At 40.7% G+C, this 22,094-nt stretch overlaps 2 protein-coding genes across 2 annotated transcripts; one reads left to right on the top strand and one right to left on the bottom strand.

Annotated features, from left to right (window-relative positions):
* Positions 1–433: 433 nt before the first annotated feature.
* On the top strand, positions 434–5,772 carry nxpe3 (neurexophilin and PC-esterase domain family, member 3). Its single transcript, XM_080753259.1, has 6 exons — positions 434–535; positions 2,913–3,093; positions 3,397–4,178; positions 4,268–4,338; positions 4,432–4,653; positions 4,761–5,772. The coding sequence occupies exons 2-6, from the start codon at positions 2,944–2,946 to the stop codon at positions 5,315–5,317; spliced, it is 1,782 nt and encodes a 593-aa protein (XP_080609385.1). The 5' UTR covers positions 434–535; positions 2,913–2,943; the 3' UTR covers positions 5,318–5,772.
* Positions 5,773–7,602: 1,830 nt separating this feature from the next.
* me3 (malic enzyme 3, NADP(+)-dependent, mitochondrial) lies at positions 7,603–22,039 on the bottom strand. Its single transcript, XM_080753251.1, has 15 exons — positions 21,792–22,039; positions 20,570–20,787; positions 17,588–17,721; positions 16,700–16,849; positions 15,856–15,931; positions 15,608–15,769; positions 15,314–15,417; positions 14,356–14,465; positions 13,331–13,428; positions 12,245–12,358; positions 11,850–11,955; positions 11,192–11,334; positions 10,306–10,479; positions 9,296–9,394; positions 7,603–9,090 (listed from the first exon to the last, which is right to left on the bottom strand). Exons 2-15 carry the CDS (start codon positions 20,780–20,782, stop codon positions 8,929–8,931), a joined length of 1,845 nt encoding a protein of 614 aa, XP_080609377.1. The 5' UTR covers positions 20,783–20,787; positions 21,792–22,039; the 3' UTR covers positions 7,603–8,928.
* Between the last annotated feature and the right edge of the window lie 55 nt (positions 22,040–22,094).

Below are 22,094 nucleotides of genomic sequence, written 5' to 3'. Positions count from 1 at the left end.
CTGTAGGCCTACTTTTAGTCATTGCACATTTTAAGGACTTGATTCTGTCTGTTTAAGATATTATCCAACTTCCCTTCTGTTCTGTACCTCCAGTCTAGAACACCCTTATTTTTTTTTTTACTCATAACGTATCTAACATATTTTTTTTTAACTCTATTAGTCTACCATAACATGGCATGGACCACCAAGTATCTCAACTGATTTGATCTAGGTATTATTGCTGACCACATGGAGACCACTAGAGGGCGCCGCAAAACAAAACATGTGTAGACTACGTTACAAAGGGTATTACAACATAGTTCTAGGTGGCGGAGAAGCTGCTTTCCCCTTCCCGATGGATGTTGGTATGTTGCCCAAATGAATGAAGGACGCTCAACACAGATTACCTCTATTACCGATGCCAAACAGTCGTGTCCGTTCGTTATAATCAATTAACATTTGTCGTTATTAAAGCGTTATTCCGCTTGATGGGCCTCAACAATGATTCCTCCGCGCGCCGAACAACGAATATTATGGTGTCAGTCAACCCATCCATGTAAGTAACATTATATACATTATACTATATAAATTACACTATATAAATTATAGGGCTAAAATAAAATATACCTCGTAACAAATGTAGTCTAATATTTGTAACGGTCTATTTCCAATAAATACTTATAGGTGTAATCAGTTATTTTCTGTTGACCGTTACATTGCATTATAGTGTTGTGTTTTCAGTGGTGTTCAATGCATGTGACATCACGTATGCTGGATTATAAACGTTTATGCTGGACCACAGTCCTCCACATCCAGCCATCGGCAGTGAGTGCCCTGTTCTATGCTATGCAGCAGATAACGTCAGCAGAGCAGGGAAGCAGAACTAGCTATTCTGGTACCGTGGCTGGAGTGTGGATCATCACTTCAGCACTGTCTACGACCAATCAATCACACCAAAGCATATCAGTGAATATAAATAATAATGTACAGTAACTGTATCATGATACCGCTGTTGCTTTTCGGCTTTACTGACCATATTCTACTACGACCTCATAACCACTATTGTGAACCAATCCGGTAGAGTAGAACACGTATTAGCTAGGCTAATTCAAAAACATCACGAGATTATTTTTCGTGCAGTGGAGAGCAGAACGCTTGATTTAACAGCAGTATCTTCAGCCAGACCCGTGGTGGGAAAAGTAGGCTACTCACATTCTTTACTCGAGTAAAACAAGAATAAATTCTGCAATGCAGAAATAAGAGTCTCTCTGTTACAAGTAAAAGTCCAGAAGTCAAAATGTATTTGAGTAAAAGTACAACAATGTTGGTATCAAAATGTACTTAAAGTACCAAAAGTAAAAGTACTCATTGTGCAGATTTCTGCAGAATGTCCCATTTCAAGTTTAAAAAAATGTAGCTATAGGCCTAAACATATTTTCTACAATATATCTACAAGCTCACAAAGCAAATGACCGAAATGTAGGCTATATAGGGCTGACGTGGTTAATGTATGTTTTGTAATAAATAATCAAAATCTACAAAGTAATTAGGCCTATTAAGATTTAAATATTATTATATATTTAAATATTTGAATCCGAGATGTAGTGGAGTAGAAGTAAATGTATTGGAAATTGGAAATACTCAAGTAAAGTACAAATAACAAAAAATGTACTGTACTTATAAGTACAGTAGGCTACTTAAGTAAAAGTACTTACCGTAGTTACTGTACACCACTGCTGTGTGTCCTGTAGGCTGTTCCTTTCTGGAAGGTTTCTCCCTGACACCTACCCTCAGATAACCCTGATGTATTATTGCGGCATCTTATAATCTAGACTACCAAACTTTTCTCAGTTGATTGCAAGGCAACTTTTTCACATACAAACAATGTATTTCTTGCAGGGACACTTGCATATTTGAACAAATTAGTGTAAATAATTGAATACATAAATGTAGGCTTTGGTTTGGCTGTACTGGGTAGACAGACAATTTCTTTAATTTGTTTAGGTTTTTGGATTGGATATTGCAGAAACATACAAAAGGGCAAATCCATATATTTATTATTTGTTAATGAGTTATTCTCCCTCAGAGACCCTGCACCTGCGGTCAACAGTGCACCTACAGCAGCCCTGGTCAAATGTTCTATTTTTAATTAAATGTATCTATTGCCTTTTAAACAAAACCATCTAGCTTTGTTCTATTATGTTATGTTATTGTAATGGTTGAGTTCCCTTTAACTCAGTTAAACCAAAGGATGGCTATAACAGCAACGGCAAAAAAAAAAAAAAAAAAAAAAAAAAGGAAAACATTAACATCTGCTCAGATTCTGCAGCTTTAGGGGTGGGACATTAAACTTTTACCTGCTCCTGGAGATTTTGTGCTTTTTAGGATTGAGAAAATGTGCTGATGTGTGTTCTTTTGGATACCTTGGCACACATGCAGGGGTTGAGGGGAATGACATCTCTGACAAATTGGCTAAACTCTCTGTTGAGGGAAATTATTGATCTGAAGGTTCAGTTGTTTTAGCCGTTTTAGCAACGAAAAACTAGACCTTCAATGATAAATTGAGTGGACAGAAGAACGAAGAGGTACATTGTTTCTCTTTGCAGTCATGTTAATATAAGAAGTACGATAATCTCTGGGAAGAAGGGATGATGATGTTTTAACCAGGCAGAGACATTGTGGTCCAGCCAGTTATTTGAAAGTCATTCACAATACAAACATGTAAGTGTGGAAATATGGAGACAATCCAACATGTTATGTTCTTATCATGTAACAAATAGAGAAATGAAAGGCAGCAGATGATTCAGGGTTAAACCATCAGATCTGTGTCTTTCAGCTTTATCTTAAGCTGAAAGATTTATCTCTTGCAGGTGATTCTCAAATAAGTGTGTCTCTAACAATATTTTGCAATATTTATTTGTCAAAAATGAAAGGTGCTGAAAGCAACATGAGGCCGTCATTACCATGGTGACAGCGGAGTGTGAAATGGGACCGGAGCATGGGAGACAGAAGGGGGGCGGTATGTGGCGGAATCTGTCCAAATATGCTCCCATCTTCCTCCTCATAGCCTTTTCTGGCCTCATCTTCCTACTACGTAACATTCACACTCTGGAGGTAAGAACAGGTGTTGTTAGATAAAAGAGAGGTGGAGACTTGTTGGGCTATGCTGCCTGTGCATGTGTGTCCTGTCAGCCTATCCAGAATGATGCTTTTCTACCAGAGGATGATATGCAGTTATTTGATTGCAATTGTTTGTCCATATTCCAACTTTTAAACTCAAATTTACACATCATGGATTCCATTTAGCCTATGACCTTCATTGCCCATTGCCAGAAAATGTTGCCCTAATAGTATTCCAGTGTATCATCACATAACTCCACCGTTACTGCTGTCAGCAATCTCTCTCTCCGTCCACAGAACCTGAAATGTCACACGGTTTCAACCCTCTACCAGTTCCAGAGCAGAATTCACTCCGCCTTTACCCAGGACGGGCCCCAAGTCCTATATCACAATCGCACCTACTGTGGTCACCTCGACCAAAAGCCGTCACCTGAGAACACTCTGGAGGAGCGCTACCTCTTAGACGCTATCGCGTGGCCGGAGCCCCCTGCCCACTCCACCCTAGTGCCACTACGCCAGACAAGTGACCCTGTGCACAGCCTCTTCGCAATCCTTCCAACCAAAGAAGGAAGAGAGTGGCATGTTGGGGACCAGCTGGAGGCTCTCATACAAATGCATGACTTTCAGGGCCGCCCTAAACGCTACGGTGGGGATTTCCTGCTGGCTCGGCTTCACTCCCCCGACCTGGGAGCGGGTGTAGCGGGTCAGGTGCTGGACCACCGGAATGGATTCTATTCTGCTGTTTTCCCTCTTCTCTGGGAGGGTTCCACCCTGGTTGAGATTACCCTGGTGCACCCAAGTGAGGCCATTACTGTGCTACGCAGACTGAGGGAGGAACGGCCCGACCGTGTTTTCTTCAAAAGCCTGTTCCGCTCAGGCTTTCTGTCTGAGTCCACTGTGTGTAACATGTGCCTGCCTCCCAGCCAGCAGCCACTGTGCAACTTCACAGACCCCCACACAGGGGAGCCCTGGTACTGCTACAAGCCCAAGCTGCTGGGCTGTGACACCAGAATCAACCATGCCAAGGGGGGCTATCAGAAACACCTGATCTCCAACAAAGAAGCCCTGCTCTTCCAGAGGTTAGTCATTTTGTGATGTATGAGTAAAACTCGCAATGCTACGAATTAGGTTCACTTTTCACTGTACCAATATTTTTCTTTTGTCTCAGCGGTGTAAATATCAAAGTTCGCATCCATGCATCAGGGACTGATAGAGTCAACGTGCTACCTAAGAAGAAAGGTAAGAGTCTAAGAGATCATAATGGATGTACACAGTATCTTTGTACAATATTGTTTTCTGTAAATTAATTGAACATTTTGCACCCTATGTTAGACCAAAAAGAGGCAGAGAGCAGCAGCATAAAGCCAGAGCCCATCAAGCTAATACCCCCTGGGTATTACTTTGGGGGCTCATGGCGACCTCTGAGTGGAGTTCCTATGCACCAGTTCAATGAGTCGTCAGCCATTACACAATGTCTGATGGGCAAGGTGATCAACATGTATGGGGACTCCACCGTCAGACAATGGTTCGAGTATCTCAACGCATTCGTGCCAGGTGAGCATTACCTCAAAGAGTAATGTGATGTTTTGCACTGCTCTCAAATGCTCCGACATACCATACGTACATCTGTCTTACAGCATATTCGTTTCATCTGACTTTAGACTTGAAGGAGTTCAACTTGCACAGTCCTAAAAACGTTGGCCCTTACTTGGCAGTGGACAGCACCCACAACATCCTTGTGAAGTATCGCTGCCACGGCCCCCCAATTCGCTTCACAACCGTCTCCTCCAGCGAGCTGCGCTACATAGCTAACGAGCTTGATGGCCTGCCGGGTGGTCCTGACACTGTAGTAGTCCTCAGCATATGGGCTCATTTCAGCACCTTCCCCGTGGAGGTCTACATTCGTCGGCTGCGCAACATTCGCCAGGCACTGGTACGGTTACTGGACCGGGCTCCAGGGACCCTGGTGGTTATCCGATCAGCCAACCTTCAGGCCTTGGACCCAGAGGTGAGCCTGTACAACAGTGACTGGTACTCACTGCAGCTGGATGGGGTGCTGAGAGCAATGTTCAAGGGGCTGGATGTCTTGCTCGTGGACGCCTGGGAGATGACTTTGGCGCACCACCTCCCCCACGCTCTCCATCCACCACCAACTATTGTCAAGAACATGATAGACCTCCTCTTGTCTTACATTTGTCCGGGAAAGAAAAAGAGCTAACAGAGAAAAGGAGGCTTGCCTAAGAAAACAAATGCGTTGTTCAGGGAAGTCGAGTTTACAGAAAACCAGATACTGTTTGAATTCCAAATGTGTGTACATGGAAAACATGGCCTAATGTATCTGCTATACGATCTAGTACTCTCAAAGACACACCAGATGATGGTATCAACAGCATAACTCAAACATTCATGATTATTATTATTCCCCAATCATACTGCTAACGGTTTGTGAAATTACACAAATAAGAAATGCTGCTGAGATAAAATATACCATGAGCATTGTATGCTTGGTTTATTTCCACTGCCATTATTCTACATCAACATTGTATTTGTGCTATTGAAGATACCTACAGTACACTTAGGTGGCTTTATTTGACACAGTTCCACGCCATCATCCATTACGTTTGCAAATAAATGAAGGAGCAGCATGGTTGCTTATAGTTTAGCTTTATATCATTTTCTTGCCAAAGGCAGACTGTGGGAGTCCTTGTTTCAAAGGGCAATTCATGTTTAGCTTGTTCAGTACAGAAATGTTAGAACTTGTGGTGCAATGTTTTATTGTGGATTAAGCCACATGCTGGAGACTGAATTGTTAACTCAAACAATGCTTTACACCATGTGCATAGTGTTATGGAAAAGGAAAACTGAACAAGACAATCTATTTGGTTATGTTATTTTTATTTGATTTTTTTGGGGTTCTTTTTTCAAATGTATTATTTCAGTATTAAAAATACAGTATTATTTTACAAAATGCACATCAAATGGTGTTTGATATCACCAATTGGCCTTCATGAAAGTTATGCCTTTTTTATCTGTGCTTGGGGGAAAAAACTGACCATTTAAAAGCCATTGCTAAAAGCATGAACCATACATTGTATTGTCTTGCTAAACCCATAATGGTATGTAATTGTAGTTCTCATACCCTGGAATAAGTAGGCCTACTGTATGATTGGTTTTACAGATGTAAAAAAAATCTACTTTTTACAAATGCTGTATGTCCTCATTCAACATGAACAGCTTTTAAGTAATGTTATTGCTGTGCATCTGCCAAATGCTGAAGCTTTTGTGTTCTGAATTGTATTTTTCTATAATTGTCTCTCTCCCCCCCCCCCCCCTCCCCCTATTAGTCGCATTGACTATTTGATAGTCAATGCGAATAATTTAATAACTGGTGTTCATGAATGTGCTAAAGAGTCGAGGAAGACAAATGTTTTTGTAAAGAGCTTTTTTATTTATCAGGTACCTGTATCTCTAATTAAAGTTGAGGTGTTTCTAATGTGCTTACAGTTATTCTTTTAATATTCTGCCAAGCTTTAGACAAAATTGGGGATATGGCATTCTACTCACAGTAGTGACTCACAGCAGTGTCTGTACCACTGATTACAAGTGCTAAATGCAGTTGTGTGCTTTTGTCAAGTATTCTCTGAAATGATTACCCATTGACTTCAACTTTAAGCTTATCTTGTTTACAGTTCCAACTCTTCTGAAAGCATATTACAATGAAGCACATGTTCAGAGTTATTGTGCCCTATATCCTCACGTTGAGTATAAAGTCTTTATACTTTGTCATACCTCGTACGACACTGGAAAATCAAATATTCTCAGTGAGCGACATGGGAGTAAGACAAAGCATAAAGTATAAATTAGGCTAAAATATCTTTCATCTGCTTGCACTTGAATATTTTATGGTCATGTTTCATTAACCTAAAGTACAACCATGATTATTTATATGATTACTGTATAAGTTTTAAATATTAGGCAGCATTTCAATAATCTTTGATTTCATGCAAAAAGCCTGTTGAAATGCATGGATTGCACCTTCAAACAGTTGCACTAAACCACAGATGAAGTCGCTATTAAATGAAGCATTATGCAGCAATGTGTTTGTGTTTGTTTTGAATGCATTGAAATGGTATACATAAATCAACCATTCACTCCCGATTTGTTTAGACATACAGTAGATGGGAGGTGGCAGGGGTGGAAGTAAATGCAAAGGAATACCCAATTAGCCATTATAATTTAGTTATCCAATTGAAACTATTTGGTTTCCTCTAAATATTTAAGACTCCTTAGTGTGTAACGTACAGCCGCAACTCTTTAAAAAGGCCTGACAAAGAAACAAGCCTCGCTGAGAAATTTAGGTTGAATTGATGAAACGCCTCCCAAAATTAACATTAGCCCACGTGTCCTCTCAGGCAGCTCTGATGGCATCACACTGTACATAATGGTGTGATCGGAACTGATCAAAAACAGAAAACATTCTGTAATTTTAGTAACAATATTTATTTGTTCCCTTCTGTAACATTTCATTTCCCCAACCCCACTATGTAACTCCCACACATACATCAGTGCTTAGCACAACATTGTTTTCTCTGGGAGAAATATATCTTTTTATGATGTCTATCAGTAACTTTGGCAGAAACAATGGAAGCAGAAAATTGTACAAAACTAATCTAAAAGAAAACCCAATATATGGAAGAAAAGAAAACACATAAATGAGTAGTAAGCTATAAGCGCCTAAGATTCTGAAAGTAAAACATTTTCACCTCATTCTGTAAATAGCTACCCGTTCTTGCAGCATTTTAACAGGGAACCAGAGACAATGTCTAGATACAAACAGAAATATGACTTCAACAAATTAGAGTAATTGACAGGGAGTGAAATGTCATTTGTTGGCATTCTGTAACAGGAGTGTAAAACAAGTCATGACTATGAGAGGTTACAAGCTGCTCTGTTGTTACAAGCAATAATAAACAAGTTTATTTGTATTAGCACTTTTTGAAACGGTAGAAGGTGCATCATACAGCCTCAGAGAAAAACAAAAGGAAAACTGCAAGAAACAAAGAGGATAAAAGACGTGATAGACGATACAAGAGCAAAAGCAATGGATGAACAAGATCTTGGGAGTGTTCATTAATGGATCAGCCACCAACAATGAGAAGAGGATCAACTCAGTAGAATGTGATTTGACATTCCTGAGGTCAAACAGGCAAAGTTCAAGTGCTTTCATTCATCAGACAAGATGACAGACTAGCTGGGTACTGTGGCATACTGTGAGATCAACATCTTTACTTCAACATTGCAGAAAACATATATACCACAACAGGTGAGCTTGGATAGATTTAAGAGCTTCATTGCCATTGTGCAAGCACAATGAAATTGCAATACCCGACAAAAGGAGTGCAGTTCAGGTTTCTGGTTTTATACAGGACATGCTTATGAAACTAGATATGGTGTTTCACCTATATAAATATACGCTTTCATTCAGTTGAAGGGCACATGGTACTGATATGAAGAAAGCACAACATTGATATAAAACATCTCCTATATGAAATATCCTGACCATAATCTCACAAAAATAAGTAATAGTGCATTACTTTGGTTGACTAACCATTTCACAATTCATTTATGATGATTATATGAATTAAACTCCTATTTGGATCCAAGAAGGGAACGGACACATACCAGCGTTTACAAAAAGACAATATAGTATTCTATATAAAAAGGCATGAATTATTGGCAGCTTTTTAGGTGAAGATATTACAGGAATTGTATGACTATTGTGTCATGAAATGCAGCCAAAAGTATGTTGTTACGGAAATGTTGGTGCACTCAAACATCCTGTACATTCATGGCTCCCTCGGGCCATGTGTATGTGTCAAGAGTGAAGTCGTCATAATCTGGGCTGTAGACGTGAGACAGCACAAATGCCTCCTTGTCCTTGGGCTCAGGATACAGCGAAGCAATGTTGTGTTTGTACGCATAGGCGACGATCTGAGAGAGGGAAATAAAGAGTGGAAGACAAGCAAAGGGACAAAGAGCAAGAAAACAGTATGAGGTTGAGAGAGTAGAGTAGACACAGGATCATGTTTGAGTAGAAAGTAAGAAACCTAGGCTCACAAATATTTCCAAAGGAGAAAGGTGACAAACTTGGTTCAATTTGAGGAATGAGGGTGGACAAAATTTAAAGATGTCCTACCTTCACAGCAATCTTAAATGATACCTCTCTTATGGTACTGAGAGGGGGATACAGTCTTCCTTCAGCCAAGTTCTCTTCTGTTACCATGCCAGCTATTGCCTGAGATAAACAGCAATTAAAAACTCACCAAAAGTGGAAGAGGTGCTAATGACAGGGATGCTAATGAAAACCAGCCTAGCTAAAACACACACAAGTACAAAAATAGGAGTAGAGAACTAATGCCATTTTTGATATGTGGGTTTTACTTATTATTTTTTCCCATTCTACCATATTCATCCTGTATAAACCATTAGAGTAATTCATAGAAGAGATTGTGTTCACATCTCAAGCCTATATTCAGGCCAGGTGCTGGACATCAAGGTATCAGATAATGGAAAGATTCAGAGGAACGCCAACACACTGTTTATATACTCCAGAAACCCACTTTTTATTTTAGGCAACTGCGGAGTAGACAGCAGGATAGATTCAAGAGTTTCATTGTCATGAACCATTAGGGTACAAATAAATATACCATTACCACAGTGAAATTGAACTGACTGACCCCTGAAGGGATTAACTGCTGTATTTGCCTGTCTGCCATCTTTATGTTAAATATCACTTATTTTCTTTACGTCGCTTTTTACAAATCTAATGAAATTAATTTATTTGGAATCCATAACCCTTCATATACTGTACACATACTGTGGTGTAATATCATGCTTGCTTTATTTACATAAGAGTACTAAAAGATAGGAAGCTGAAGTTGGAGAGGGGAGAAGACATGCAACACATGGTTGGTCTGATATAACAGTATCTCAATTCTCATGTTGTGGTTTGGCGCCTCACCCATTAACTCACCAATAAGACCTCAATGGAGTCTCTTTGCCGGTCATCAAATTATTGTCTCAGGAATGCGACCAAAACTAAAAAGAATCTACTCCTTTATCACACTGGTGCATCCCGGTATAACAAGTTATTTATATATGTCAAAATCACGTTCTACAGTGACAAACATGAAAACAATAACTCACCTCTGCAGTGGTGAGGAAAATGTCATCTGATATGTGGCGCACACCACAGGCAATAACACCCAAAGCCACCCCAGGGAACACATAGGCATTGTTACCCTGGCCTGGATAGAATGAACGCCCATCAGCCAGTGTCACCTTGCTGAAGGGGCTCCCACTAGCAAAGATTCCCCGACCCTGAAAATGAGTGGAAGACAGTTTACTGAAGTAGTAGTCAGGAAGCAACTCATAAGCTTGAAGTGGAGTCGGGTGACAGCCTGACAGGTCCCTTGATGTAAAATAATAATCCCCTGAAGTGACTTTAAGTGAAGTTAAAGTAACGAAACGATTTGACTTTTCAGTCTGTTTGCAGTACTACTGTATTTTAGTAAGCTTATAATCTAACTTGAAAGCGGTACAGTGATATGCTACATACCATACGTATGTCTCTATTCCTCCTAAAGCAACTCATATGTCATATTGTTCCACTTTCACCTTAATTTTACTTTTGTATACCATTTATTTGCTTTAGTATATATGTCACAGTTAGTTTGAGATTCAGTTAGATTGAGAACAGGAGCGTTCGTTGTGCGGCGCGGGGCGGAGCAAGCGGTCGCTTTGATCCACAACAACGTAGCGTCGGCAGGAATGATAGCGCCTCACCCCACGGGGGTTAGGGTTAGGCATAGTTTTACTGAGGTTAGGCATAGTAAGCTAATGGCTAAACACAGCTGAGCTAGGCTAGTAGATAAACAAAGAGGGGACGCAGATTGTTGACGCAAATGATTGTTACAGACATTAGTTTCTAGGGGTTTAGTGCATTAACTCAGGAGTTGACATTTTTTATTTTGTTACGCCTGGAATGACAACAAAAGCATTGAATTAAATTCAGTACAAGAGGGTTCCTTACGTTAGTGAGTGTGTAACACTGCTCTGCAGTGCACTCTGCCTTGCTGGTGGGATTACTCAGGGCAAAGATTATTGGCCTCTCATTGAAGGATGCCATGTCTTTAATGATCTTCTCAGTAAATGCTCCAGCAATGGCAGCCACTCCTTCAATTCAGAGGGACAATCCATCATATCTCAATCAGTTTTCCCCGATATCAATGATATAACAATTCAAAAGCTGTTTTCGGATCTCTGGGAAGATAAATTGTGGTCATGTGGTAGAACCCTAAGAGAATATAGGTCAGCTACTTATGAAAAATCTAATTTGCCAATCAAATAGGCAACCAGGTTAAGTTAGACCCAAGTATTTTCTGTCAGCCATCCCCAAATTCCATTAAACTATACCTCAACTTAACCATGCTAACAGTGCATAACCATAACCATATATAAATTAAAATTATATAGCTAACCTTAATTATTACCTAAACCTATTGAAATATATGTTCCTGAACAAGAATCAAACCAGGAAGGAATGTTTGCGTTACCAACCACTGACTCAACTACACACAAGACAAACAGTTAGCATCTATGTCATATCTAAACTGACGCAGCTGAATAGGTATAGGTTTCTAAAAGAAAGTTAACTTCTCCTAAGTGAAGTGATGTGCAGTGGAGCTCACCTATGATTGCCGAGGGTTTGATGGTATTCACCACCTCGTCTAGTGTCTTCAGGTGAGGGTGCTCGTGAGCAAACTCCTCCTTCTCATGGTTGAGATTGCCTCTTCCCTATATTGGGTCAAAACGTTTTTATTCAATGAAAAAGGTTAATGCATGTCATTTTAGTGAAGTTCTGCTGATCACCGAATACGATTATAAAAATGATAAATTATTGTCCATTGTTTTTTTTTGGACATCGTATAACACACGCTGGCCTGCGCTCGTCCGCAGATACTCGAAAATCTGTTTATAAAATGAATTTAATCCTGGTAGTAAATTAGCTAATAACCTATCAGGCATTGTATAAGAGTGACAGAGAGAAGTGAGTGAGTGAGTGAGACAAAAACAGCAATACTACCTTTACAATGAGACCTTTGGAGTCAACCAACCAGATCCTCTTGACAGCTTCTTCTTTAGGCACACCTTCTTTTGCCATCGCCATTGTGAGCAAATGGGCAATACCCAAAGCAGCCTGCGGGAGAAGGAGCGCAAATCAACAAAAGCCATATTACTAGAATTAAATTCAGGAAGATAAAGAGACTCATTCATGCGTCTCTAATGGGGATCCTTTAATAAACATAAACTTCAGTCCTTTCCCAGAACAAACTTCACTCTTCACTGTTCAGTGGTTCCCAAACAATGGCATTGTTCTGGGGTCGTGAGTAAATAGCCCATCCTTTTTCAGATTTTGAAAATTATTAAAAAAAAAGAAAATCCATAAATTAAATGACAAAGTAGTGAAAGTACATCTACAAGCTCACACAACACATCAAATCACACGTTGTGAGCTTGTAGATCGTCTATTTTCAGTAGTTTGGGTCCGAGGGACACCCGCATTCCTGAGCCAATGATTTGATGGTGTGTGGAGTGTTCTCCTACTGACCAGCCATTGAATACTGACCGCTCATTGAATTATAGAGGGTATGCGTGTGACATCACTGTTGCTGGAAGTTATGTGGGAACGCCTACCGAGTGGCAAAAAAATGATTTCTGCCATTGACAGCCATACATCCAAACAGAAAAGTCCTATCTGAATTATCCTATTTCTATCTGCAAAGTTTTCGTTTCATAAAAATCCACCATAGGCATGTTATGAGCTACTTGATTATTTTTTCCAAGTGTCAGAGTTTGGAAGCACTCGTTTTCAACAACACAACATCCTGCTGCCTCCTGCATTATGTGCAATTTAGAAACATTTGGTATGCAGTACCGTTGAGTGATTTGCAACTAGCACTTCCAAACTCCAGTGGTACATGCTGCTCAATGTTTTGCCACTCAGTCTAGATTAGGTGGACGTGCATACCCTCTATTGGCTCAGGAATGCGACACAAACTAAATAATCTGCATGAATTCAAGGCTTCGTGGGGTTTGTAATTGATTAAGTACTTTTTGGGTGAACTACTCCTTTAAAATAATCACAGGCAAATCTTAAGTCTTTTAATACCTCTCCTGCTCCCTGGAACACAAACGTGTGGTCTGCGATCTTGTTCTTGGTGATTTTCAATGCAGCCAAGACCCCGGCAACTGCTACTGAGGCTGTGCCTATGACAGAAGAATGACAATACAATGAAGAGAGCATTTGACAGATTGTGGATCTGTAATACAGATCATGTGAGCAAGTCAAAGAGATTGAAATTATGATATAGTATTATGTAGAATTCTGCAGAATCAAGGATTTCAAATGAAATATTATTATGATATAGTATTATGTAGAATTCTGCAGAATCAAGGATTTCAAATGAAATATTATTATTAGGTACTATGTAATACTATATAACCAACATAATAAACATTAAAATGTCACATAGCAGTGCAACGGGAACCAGACTGTTTTAAAGCTGCAGCGCAAACCATAACTTTTGTGTTCTGCCTGGGATTCAAGCCCAGTCTTCCACATTAGACCAAATGTTCAAGTGCACCACTCATTCAAGAGGCAATTTCCACTTGGCCGGGAAGAGATTGTGCTCATCATGAGTTTCAGACAGTAGTAAGCCTTGCCAAGCCATGAGGCCCATAAGGCAGGAGCCCATCTCCTGTTTCTCTAGCGTACCACCCGGCACACACCCCGGACATGACACTGGTATGACCCAGGTACAGTAGTCAGTCAGTAGTGCTTGTCAACCATTAGGTGTCCTACCCGAACACTAGGGTCTAAATTTCCCAATGAAACAGTAGGGTGACCACTTCTATCCATTGCAGCTGTGCTATTTACAGTATATTCTATGAGTTATATACTCAATACTTAATTCTATACTTAAGTATTAATTGAAATAATTTCTGGATTGCAGCAGCTTTAAGTCTCAACCAATAACATTCAGCCGTTACTCTGCCCTAACCCGAATACCACTGTTCATTTTGAAACTCCATCCAATAGCTGGATGTAGTCCGGCTACTTGAAAATACATGAAGGTCATGACAGTACAGTGTTGTGGCTGAAGGCTTCAGGAAAGACAAAACACTGAGCATTACCTTGGATGTCATCATTGAAGGTGCAGAAACGGTTGCGATATTTGGTGAGAATTCGAAAAGCATTGATGTTGGCAAAGTCTTCAAACTGAATAAGGCAGTTCATCCCATACCTGTGGAGTGATGATGCAACAAAACATCAATTGACATAGACATACTGTACATGCATTCTACCTTTCCATTGACCACCCCCAACACACACACACACACACAGGGGTGGTGGGGTCTCCCATCCCTGGCCTGTACACAATAAAATACTTCCATCTACTGCCCAATCTTCCACCTGGTGCAAAGTGGCACAAAACCGCACAGCGCAAGGCACATTTTGGCACTGTACCTTTACCCTGACGTTGTGCCCACGTTGTCTAGATACCAATGATCTTGCGCCGATTTTGCCATGGGCATGTGCTGGTCTTAAAATGAGAGTGGTCTGGTGCGATCAGGGCATGATACCCACATACATTGCACTTATAAAGGTCTTATCCCTACCAGAGAGACAGCAGCACAGGTGATTGTTATTTAGTGAGGGAGCGCATGTTTGCATTAGGCGCCTTGGGTTCACAAAACACACACTTCAGTGCAGCAGGCACACAATCAATGAAGCAGAGAATGTCTCTCCACTATGTACGCAATGCGTACTTTGGAGAGCTCCGTGAGGGAAATGAGAGGCGAAACATCTTCATGCAGCTGATAAATATCCTCAAATAGCCAATAACTCTTATAATGTAACAATGTTGTGAATCTATATTCTATAGCGTCATTGTGCCATTCTTTTCTCTGTAGTTATTTATCCAAATCGATAGGAACACATGGAATTGGCATGCTTTAATAGCAACGTTGGGCGCCGCGGTTAAGATAGGGCACTTAAGTGTCAATTGAACTTAGAAGACTGAACAAATGGAACCAAATGGACCCATTAGGATAAAGCTGTGAATATAGCCAATTCAATGTTTGTACTCACTTGTCCGTCACTGCCTGCATGAACTCCTCAATAAGTTCATCATACTCCTTTCCTCTAACTCTGTTGTGCTTAAGTCCGATGTACAAGGGATCATCAAGGAGTTCCTGATCAGAAAAACGGATGCTGATGTTTGCTTTTGTTTATTACAAATTATTACACACGAGTTGCATGATACCACATACAAATATGCACACTCACTGGTTCAAATCAATCATAACCAAGGTTATTTTAGTAGTAGTAATTCTATTCTGATATCGAGGCCCCAAACAGACAGGTCTCACAGTTCTGAAGCACCTGGTTGTTAGTTCCCACGTCCAGCAGCACAGGTAGACATTTCTGGGGAGGTACACCTCCGCAGGCTGTGTAGAGGGCTAGTTTTCCCACAGGAATGCCCATGCCGTAACTTCCCAGGTCACCCAGACCCAAGATACGTTCCCCGTCTGTCACCACAACCGCCTGGGTGGAGATAGTAACCACAGTTAACAAAGCACTAAACAATCTCCTACATAGAAATCTAAATCTGAGAGGACAGAGTACTGTACCTTAATGTCTTCCTCAGGCCAGGAGTTGAGGACAGTGGCAATATGGCCTTTGTCATGGATGGTAATGAAAAGCCCTCTGTAAAGCAGTCAGCTTCATAAATCAGTTATGTTTATTTTCCAGTAATGACATCCTTACTATATATTATCCTGCTTATTAGATGGTAACTTGTGAGAAAATAACACACTTCCAGACATAGTATACGTAAAAAAAAAAGTATGTTAAAAAAAACAGCAACTTAAAGGGCCACTTCACCTCTGGGACAACCCTATCTTATTTTATTGTTGTTTGGGACACGATCAACACAATCTTGAGTTATTTTTTGTGTTCAATCTGTTTTTTGAGATATTTTAGTATTTCAGCATGTACTAGTGATGCGTTTTGCATCATATGATGTAAAACGCATCACTGATGATGCAAAATGCATCACTAGTCATGCTGAAATACTAAAATATCTAAAAACACAGACTGAACACAAAAAATAACTCTTAAAAAGTCTTATTGCTATGTGTTGATCGTGTCCTAAACAACAATAAAATAAGATAGGGTTGTCCCAGAGGTGAAGTGGCCCTTTAAGTAAATGGTAGAATTAAGTAAAGGTCTTAAAAAAATGATACAGAACTGTACAATTCATAGGAATTCATGTATAGTACTGCTTGCACATTTCCATTCATAGCAACGCTGTGTGGAAGACTCCCAAGGAAGCGATCGATCCACGGGATGCCTCTGTGACACATTTATTCCATATGGAGTTACTTGCATTGATTATGGTAGCCATAGTAATAAGCGCCATCGTTAATTCCACGGAAATTCGGTTGCCTCATATGTCTGATGCGTTTGTCTCACCGTGGTCTCCTGAACGCAAGGCCGTACTGTTGGCAGGCCAGCCCAACAGTGGGGGTGTACACAATGGGCATGAACTCCTCTACATCAGATGTCAGCAGACGGTAAAACAACTTCTCATTCCTGTCCTGCAGAGTCATCAGCAAGATGTACCTGTGTGTGAGAGGGGGGATGGGGGGGTTCATCTCTGCAACTGAAATGTGTATATGTGACTCAGCATGACTGAGGGGCAGTCATTTCGGAAGGCATGGTTTTTTACTACTGCTAATATGATTTTTTTGTTTTTTTTTTCTAAAATGAAAAAAGCCACAAATGCATCTCAAAATATCTAGGCTACATTTCACTTAAACGCCAGAGCTTAACTCTGCATGTAAATAAAACTTTTTTTAATTAATGTGAGAGATCGTCAGGTCATTTGCAGGTTAGACATTTATTGAGAACTTGAATATCTCAAAAGTAGTATTTCAGCATGGCATCATTCTATAAGCCATACAGTATCTTCAAAACTGTTGGGTCAATCTCCACAACCAATATATCATTTTGTAGCTATGATCCCCAGCTTTCAAATGAAATGAAAAAATTAAAATGAGAAAAAATGCAATGACTAGCCATCAGCTGCGCTGGGACACATAGTAAATAGTGGATTTTCTAGTCCTACAGATTCCATTCTCAATGCATACATAGGACTCATCATAACCCTTGGCATTACTTTATTATTTACACTATGCATTGTGAAATCTGGAGTACTCATTTAACTCTGAGAATGTACAAATGTAACCAAATGGACCCATAAGGGTGCATGTGGTTTAAGAGTTACAAATGGATAAATGAATACTGAGGATTTTACTGTGTAGTACTATATGACTATAAGCAATTAAACCATGTGCTCACTTGTCCAGGGGATTGACTCTGGTTTCATAGCTCCTCATGACACGCAGCACTTGGACATCCTGGGACAGGATGCAGGGTGGCAGCAGGCCGTGGATGCCCAGTTGCTGGCGCTCCGCCAGGGTGAATGCCATTCCCTACAAGGCAGAGGAGTGACCATTAAGCAGAATCTTTCCTGGAAAGTATTTTCACTCCAGCAAGCTAAAGCCAACAAAATGAAGAGGAAGCCAAAGTTTGACCACAATGAATCACCGCTTCCATCATTAGAGCTCGAGGGCGGGGTTAAATCTGACTCATACATCCCAAATACAGGAAAACGCCCTTTTGCCCTTTTATCCTTTTGGCTGCTCACAAATACATTTAAAACTCTCCCTCTCTCTAGTCTAGGTCGTCCTCAGACTAGCCTTCCATCGTCGCTTCCAGTCCTCCCGGCTCTCCATACATCCGGCCAACTCGTTTGTGCTTCACGCTCCTGTGTCTTTCTTGAGTACATCCACATGTTAGTGTGGGACGTCCTCGTGACCGGTGCCCATGTGTTGGTTCCCACAGCACCAGTTTGCTGGCTGTCAGCTCCTGGTGTCTTTGGCAGTGTTGCAAGCCTCATTTTCCTGGCTGCTATTTTATCACTCACCCTTAATATTCTTGGCACTCAGCCGACATTTAAAACAATTACCGGTACATGAAATTAAATGATAAGTTATGAGGATGATTAACAGATGTTTTACATTGATGTGTAATACAAGGAATAACACAAAAAAAGACTTCAACAGTGTTTATTTGGCCCTGGGGGGGTCATGCCAGGTCACTGAGAACCATCCAGAGCATTCTATCCTGGTAAGCCTTCTGACCCCGCCTCTGCCTCCTCAGTCCTGGTTGCGATTAGTGCTGCTCCACACATGCAAGGAGGGTGCTGGCAGTCTTTCCACTGGGTTATGGGGCGAGTGTGAGACTTAATCTATTTATTCTATCCAATAGCATAGGAGCCTGGCTACCCTCCCCTGCCCACACTCCATTTTAATGTCTTCCTACTGTACATTCTGTCAATTGCTCTCATTGCTACTTCATTCTTGTATGCCAGGAAAAGCCCAAGAGTTTTGTAGGAAATAAAATGGGGGTTGTCTATAATTGTACAGTACATTCATGCCTCTTCTGAATGCACATCAGATGTTTCCTTGTGTAGGTTTTGCAATGTGGTAGGCTATATTAGTGAATTAGTCTATCAGAATGCCAATACTCTGCCTGGCTCCTTCTTCACATGGCACATACTCATTTAAAACTACTCAAATTTATGACAGAGTAGGTGATGAAAAGGGTCTGCTAGAGGTCACTGAAACTAATGCTGAGGACAACAGTCAAGAGCAAACGCAAAATATCACCGTGAAACATAAACACAGTTAACACACTAGTCTGAGTGAAAGAGGGGGAGAGAAGATCATACCTGATGTATCCAAGCACTGCAGTGTGAGAGAGGGAGATAATCGGAGTGTGTGAGGAGAACTTATATATTCACTTTAAAAGTCTTATTGCTATGGGTGGCACAATTGTGTGTGTGTGTGACTTTAAAAGTCTTATTGCTATGGGTGGCACAATTGTGTGTGTGTGTGTGTGTGTGTGTGTGTGTGTGTGTGTGTGTGTGTGTGTGTGTGTGTGTGGTGTTGTATTGGAATGTTCCAAATTGGAAAACAAACCCAAATGCAGATTTCTCTGCAAGTTAATATATTATATTGTTGTACAGCCTAATATGCTTATACCATACTATATATACCTGCGGACAATATGATCATAGGCTGATTTCCTTCAAAAGCACACAGACTATCATTTAACACAGCACATACTGTAAGTGGTGCTTATGTCTGCTGGTTAAGAACCATGTCAGTGTTCATAAGTAAAGTCTACAGTAATTTCACCTTTGCATCACTTGAAAATCTGATTTTCCGCAAGCAGCACGGTCCTAGAACAAAACTTAGCTGTAAAAGCTAAAAGATGTACTAAAACTCTTCTAAATCAAGTCTTACTTGCTTTAAAATAAAAATCCCCACCTAAGGGAATCTGTGAACTGACCTCCTGGCCCAGTTCCCAGAATAGTGCTGACAAAGCATTGAAAGCAAAAGGACTGGAAGGAAGTGCCATCTCACGCGGTCCTCCGTAAAACTGTAACTCAAGTCAGTTTGATATGGTAGGGTAGCTCATTCCATTCATGGGTAGCATTTGCCTGGTTTAAGCCAGCATAAATTGTGTTACAGTAGTTCCAAACGTGTGGAAATAAAAGCATGAATCACTCACTCAAAATCATTCAAAGATAGCACAGATTTAATTTCAGAAAGCAGCCTCAGGTGATAAAAGCTGGATCTGACAACAGCATTTATCTGTTTGTCAAATTTAACCAAATTGTCCAATTTGATGCCAAGACTGTGGGTTTAACGTAATGTTGCTGGGAATCTAGGTCAGTCGGTAAATCACCAGAACCACTGGGCCAAAACACTATGACGGGTTTTACTCTTGTTAACATTTTAGAGCCATCCATCATAATGTTGAGACAATCAAAAAGAGATATCAGGGAGCTGTTGCTTTTTCTTTTTGGGGCCATAAAGAGAAAGACCCATGGATAGAGCCTTGAGGGACTCAAAGACGAAACGAAATCTCCAAACTTGACAAAAGCATTTCTCATATAGATAGGATGTGAACCAATCTAAATCAGTATCCCTGATACCAACACAATTGAGTGTATCAAACACAGCAGTTCAATCTAGTGACAAATAGAATTGCAGTCATCAGAATCTGAGGCCTGTGGTTCAGGATGAGGTTTTGAGTTGAATGACCATTTCACTGAGTGATGAAAAAGACACAGGGTTGAAGTGATTACATACAGTTGTGCACGTTTGTGCAAGGATGATTCTAGATAAGAGTGCAGCTGTGTGGTGCTGTTGGATGGAAATCAGTGTATGCATTTATCATAAATTGCTTTTCACAATCCATGAAACCAACCTTGTTTAAGTGGGGGTTTCTGGTGATATCATAGCCACGTCTCTTGGTACTGACGCTGCCCTTACTTCTGGCTCCTGAGTGACAGACTCTCAGTGCCTGAAAGCAGGCCTTATCCTGGGCAGGAAGGCCAGGAGAGCCTGCCAAGACCCCCATAGCGCCTGTCGACGTGCGCCTGCATAGTGACAACACCGTTCTTCCAGGAAGGGTGTTCATTCTGCCTGCAAAAAAGAAACACAAGGGCCTACAGTACAAACACAACAACAGCACATGCGTTCAAATGTAATGCCTGGTCCCACTCCCCTTGGCTTTTACACATCACCAATTGGCATACACCTTTAAATGCCCTGCATACCACACTTGCAATTCCAGATCAACCAGTCTAGTACAATTCTAGCCCAAGGGTAGGCAACCTGCTGCTCTAGAGCCGCATGTGGTTATAGGTACTCTCCTGTGGCTCCCAGTTACTTGGGCAAAGAAGTATGTGAAAGATAAATACTATTAATAATAATACATTATCATCTTAGAAGTCAGAAAGTTATTCTAACATCCTCCAAAACGTGTTGCCTATGCACCAGATAAAAATAAGAAACGAATTATTGAAGGAAAGTAAATAATGTAATAATGCTTGGATATGCTGTTTACTTTTACCACTAAGGCATGCTGGCTTACTGGTGTACTTGATCTGCTTTGAGAAATTAGCAAACAATAACAAATCAATAATACAAAAAAAGTAATATTGAAAGAACAGAAAAAGCAGAATTAAACATCTTTTTGCAGCTCCAAACAGATTTGTTATAAATCCTTGGGACAAAAATGACTCTTTTGATAATAAGGTTGCCTACCTACCCCTGGTCTAGCCTTGAGTAAACAACTTCCATTGAGTTTAGGCAGGCGGGTCTCTAGCCCGGATAACGAACGATGAGTCACTTGCAGCCATAAACAACAGGTGCTATTTAATCAAACACGTTATTTGGGGAGTGAAATATGTAAAATAACATTTAACGTTTCGTGAGGAATTTAAGTCTCTCAAGTAGTGTGACTGTGACATGCACATTTTTTTTGTATTTGAACCACAATGTTGCATCAGCCAACTGAAGTAACGTTAAGGTTAGCTCACTTAGCTGTAGTAGTAGCAGCTGAATGTTATTATGATGAACAGCTTTTCTTCATAAGGGCTGCAGCCATCTACGCAGTGTGCAAGCTAGCAAGTGGCTAACGTTACCTGAACACAATCTGAAGCTGCCCGTGGCCTCTTCTTATCTCCAATCTTCATAGGGTGCACTTATAGCCGGCCGCTTGTCAGTCTCTGTCCTCAGGGATGTTGTTATCAGCGGTTGAAGATGATGATGATGGTGGTGGTGGTGGTAAAATCAACTAGACCAGCTGACTGAACTGACGCTCCTTTGACTTTGACGTTTTCACTTCCCCACTAGTCAGCGCTCAGCATCTGTAAGGACCTCCCCGTCTATCTGCACCCACCAATCGGAGACGTTAAAACTAGCGGGTGCAACCAGAATGGAAAAAT

This window comes from Nannobrachium achirus (assembly GCF_963921795.1).
Source record: "Nannobrachium achirus genome assembly, chromosome: 22".
In the NCBI taxonomy this organism is placed as follows: Eukaryota; Metazoa; Chordata; class Actinopteri; order Myctophiformes; family Myctophidae; genus Nannobrachium; species Nannobrachium achirus.
This window is presented reverse-complemented; position numbering and strand designations above follow the sequence as displayed.

Coding starts and splice junctions, on each gene's coding strand:
- me3 (XM_080753251.1), bottom strand. CDS start 20,782: ATGAACACCCTTCCTGGAAGAACGGTGTTGTCACTATGCAGGCGCACG. Junction 16,850..17,587: donor AGAGTCAATCCCCTGGACAA/GTGAGCACATGG, acceptor TCTCACACACAG/GTACATCTTGCTGATGACTC. Junction 15,418..15,607: donor ACGTGGGAACTAACAACCAG/GTGCTTCAGAAC, acceptor TTTTCTGATCAG/GAACTCCTTGATGATCCCTT.
- nxpe3 (XM_080753259.1), top strand. CDS start 2,944: ATGGTGACAGCGGAGTGTGAAATGGGACCGGAGCATGGGAGACAGAAG. Junction 3,094..3,396: donor GTAACATTCACACTCTGGAG/GTAAGAACAGGT, acceptor CTCCGTCCACAG/AACCTGAAATGTCACACGGT. Junction 4,179..4,267: donor GAAGCCCTGCTCTTCCAGAG/GTTAGTCATTTT, acceptor CTTTTGTCTCAG/CGGTGTAAATATCAAAGTTC.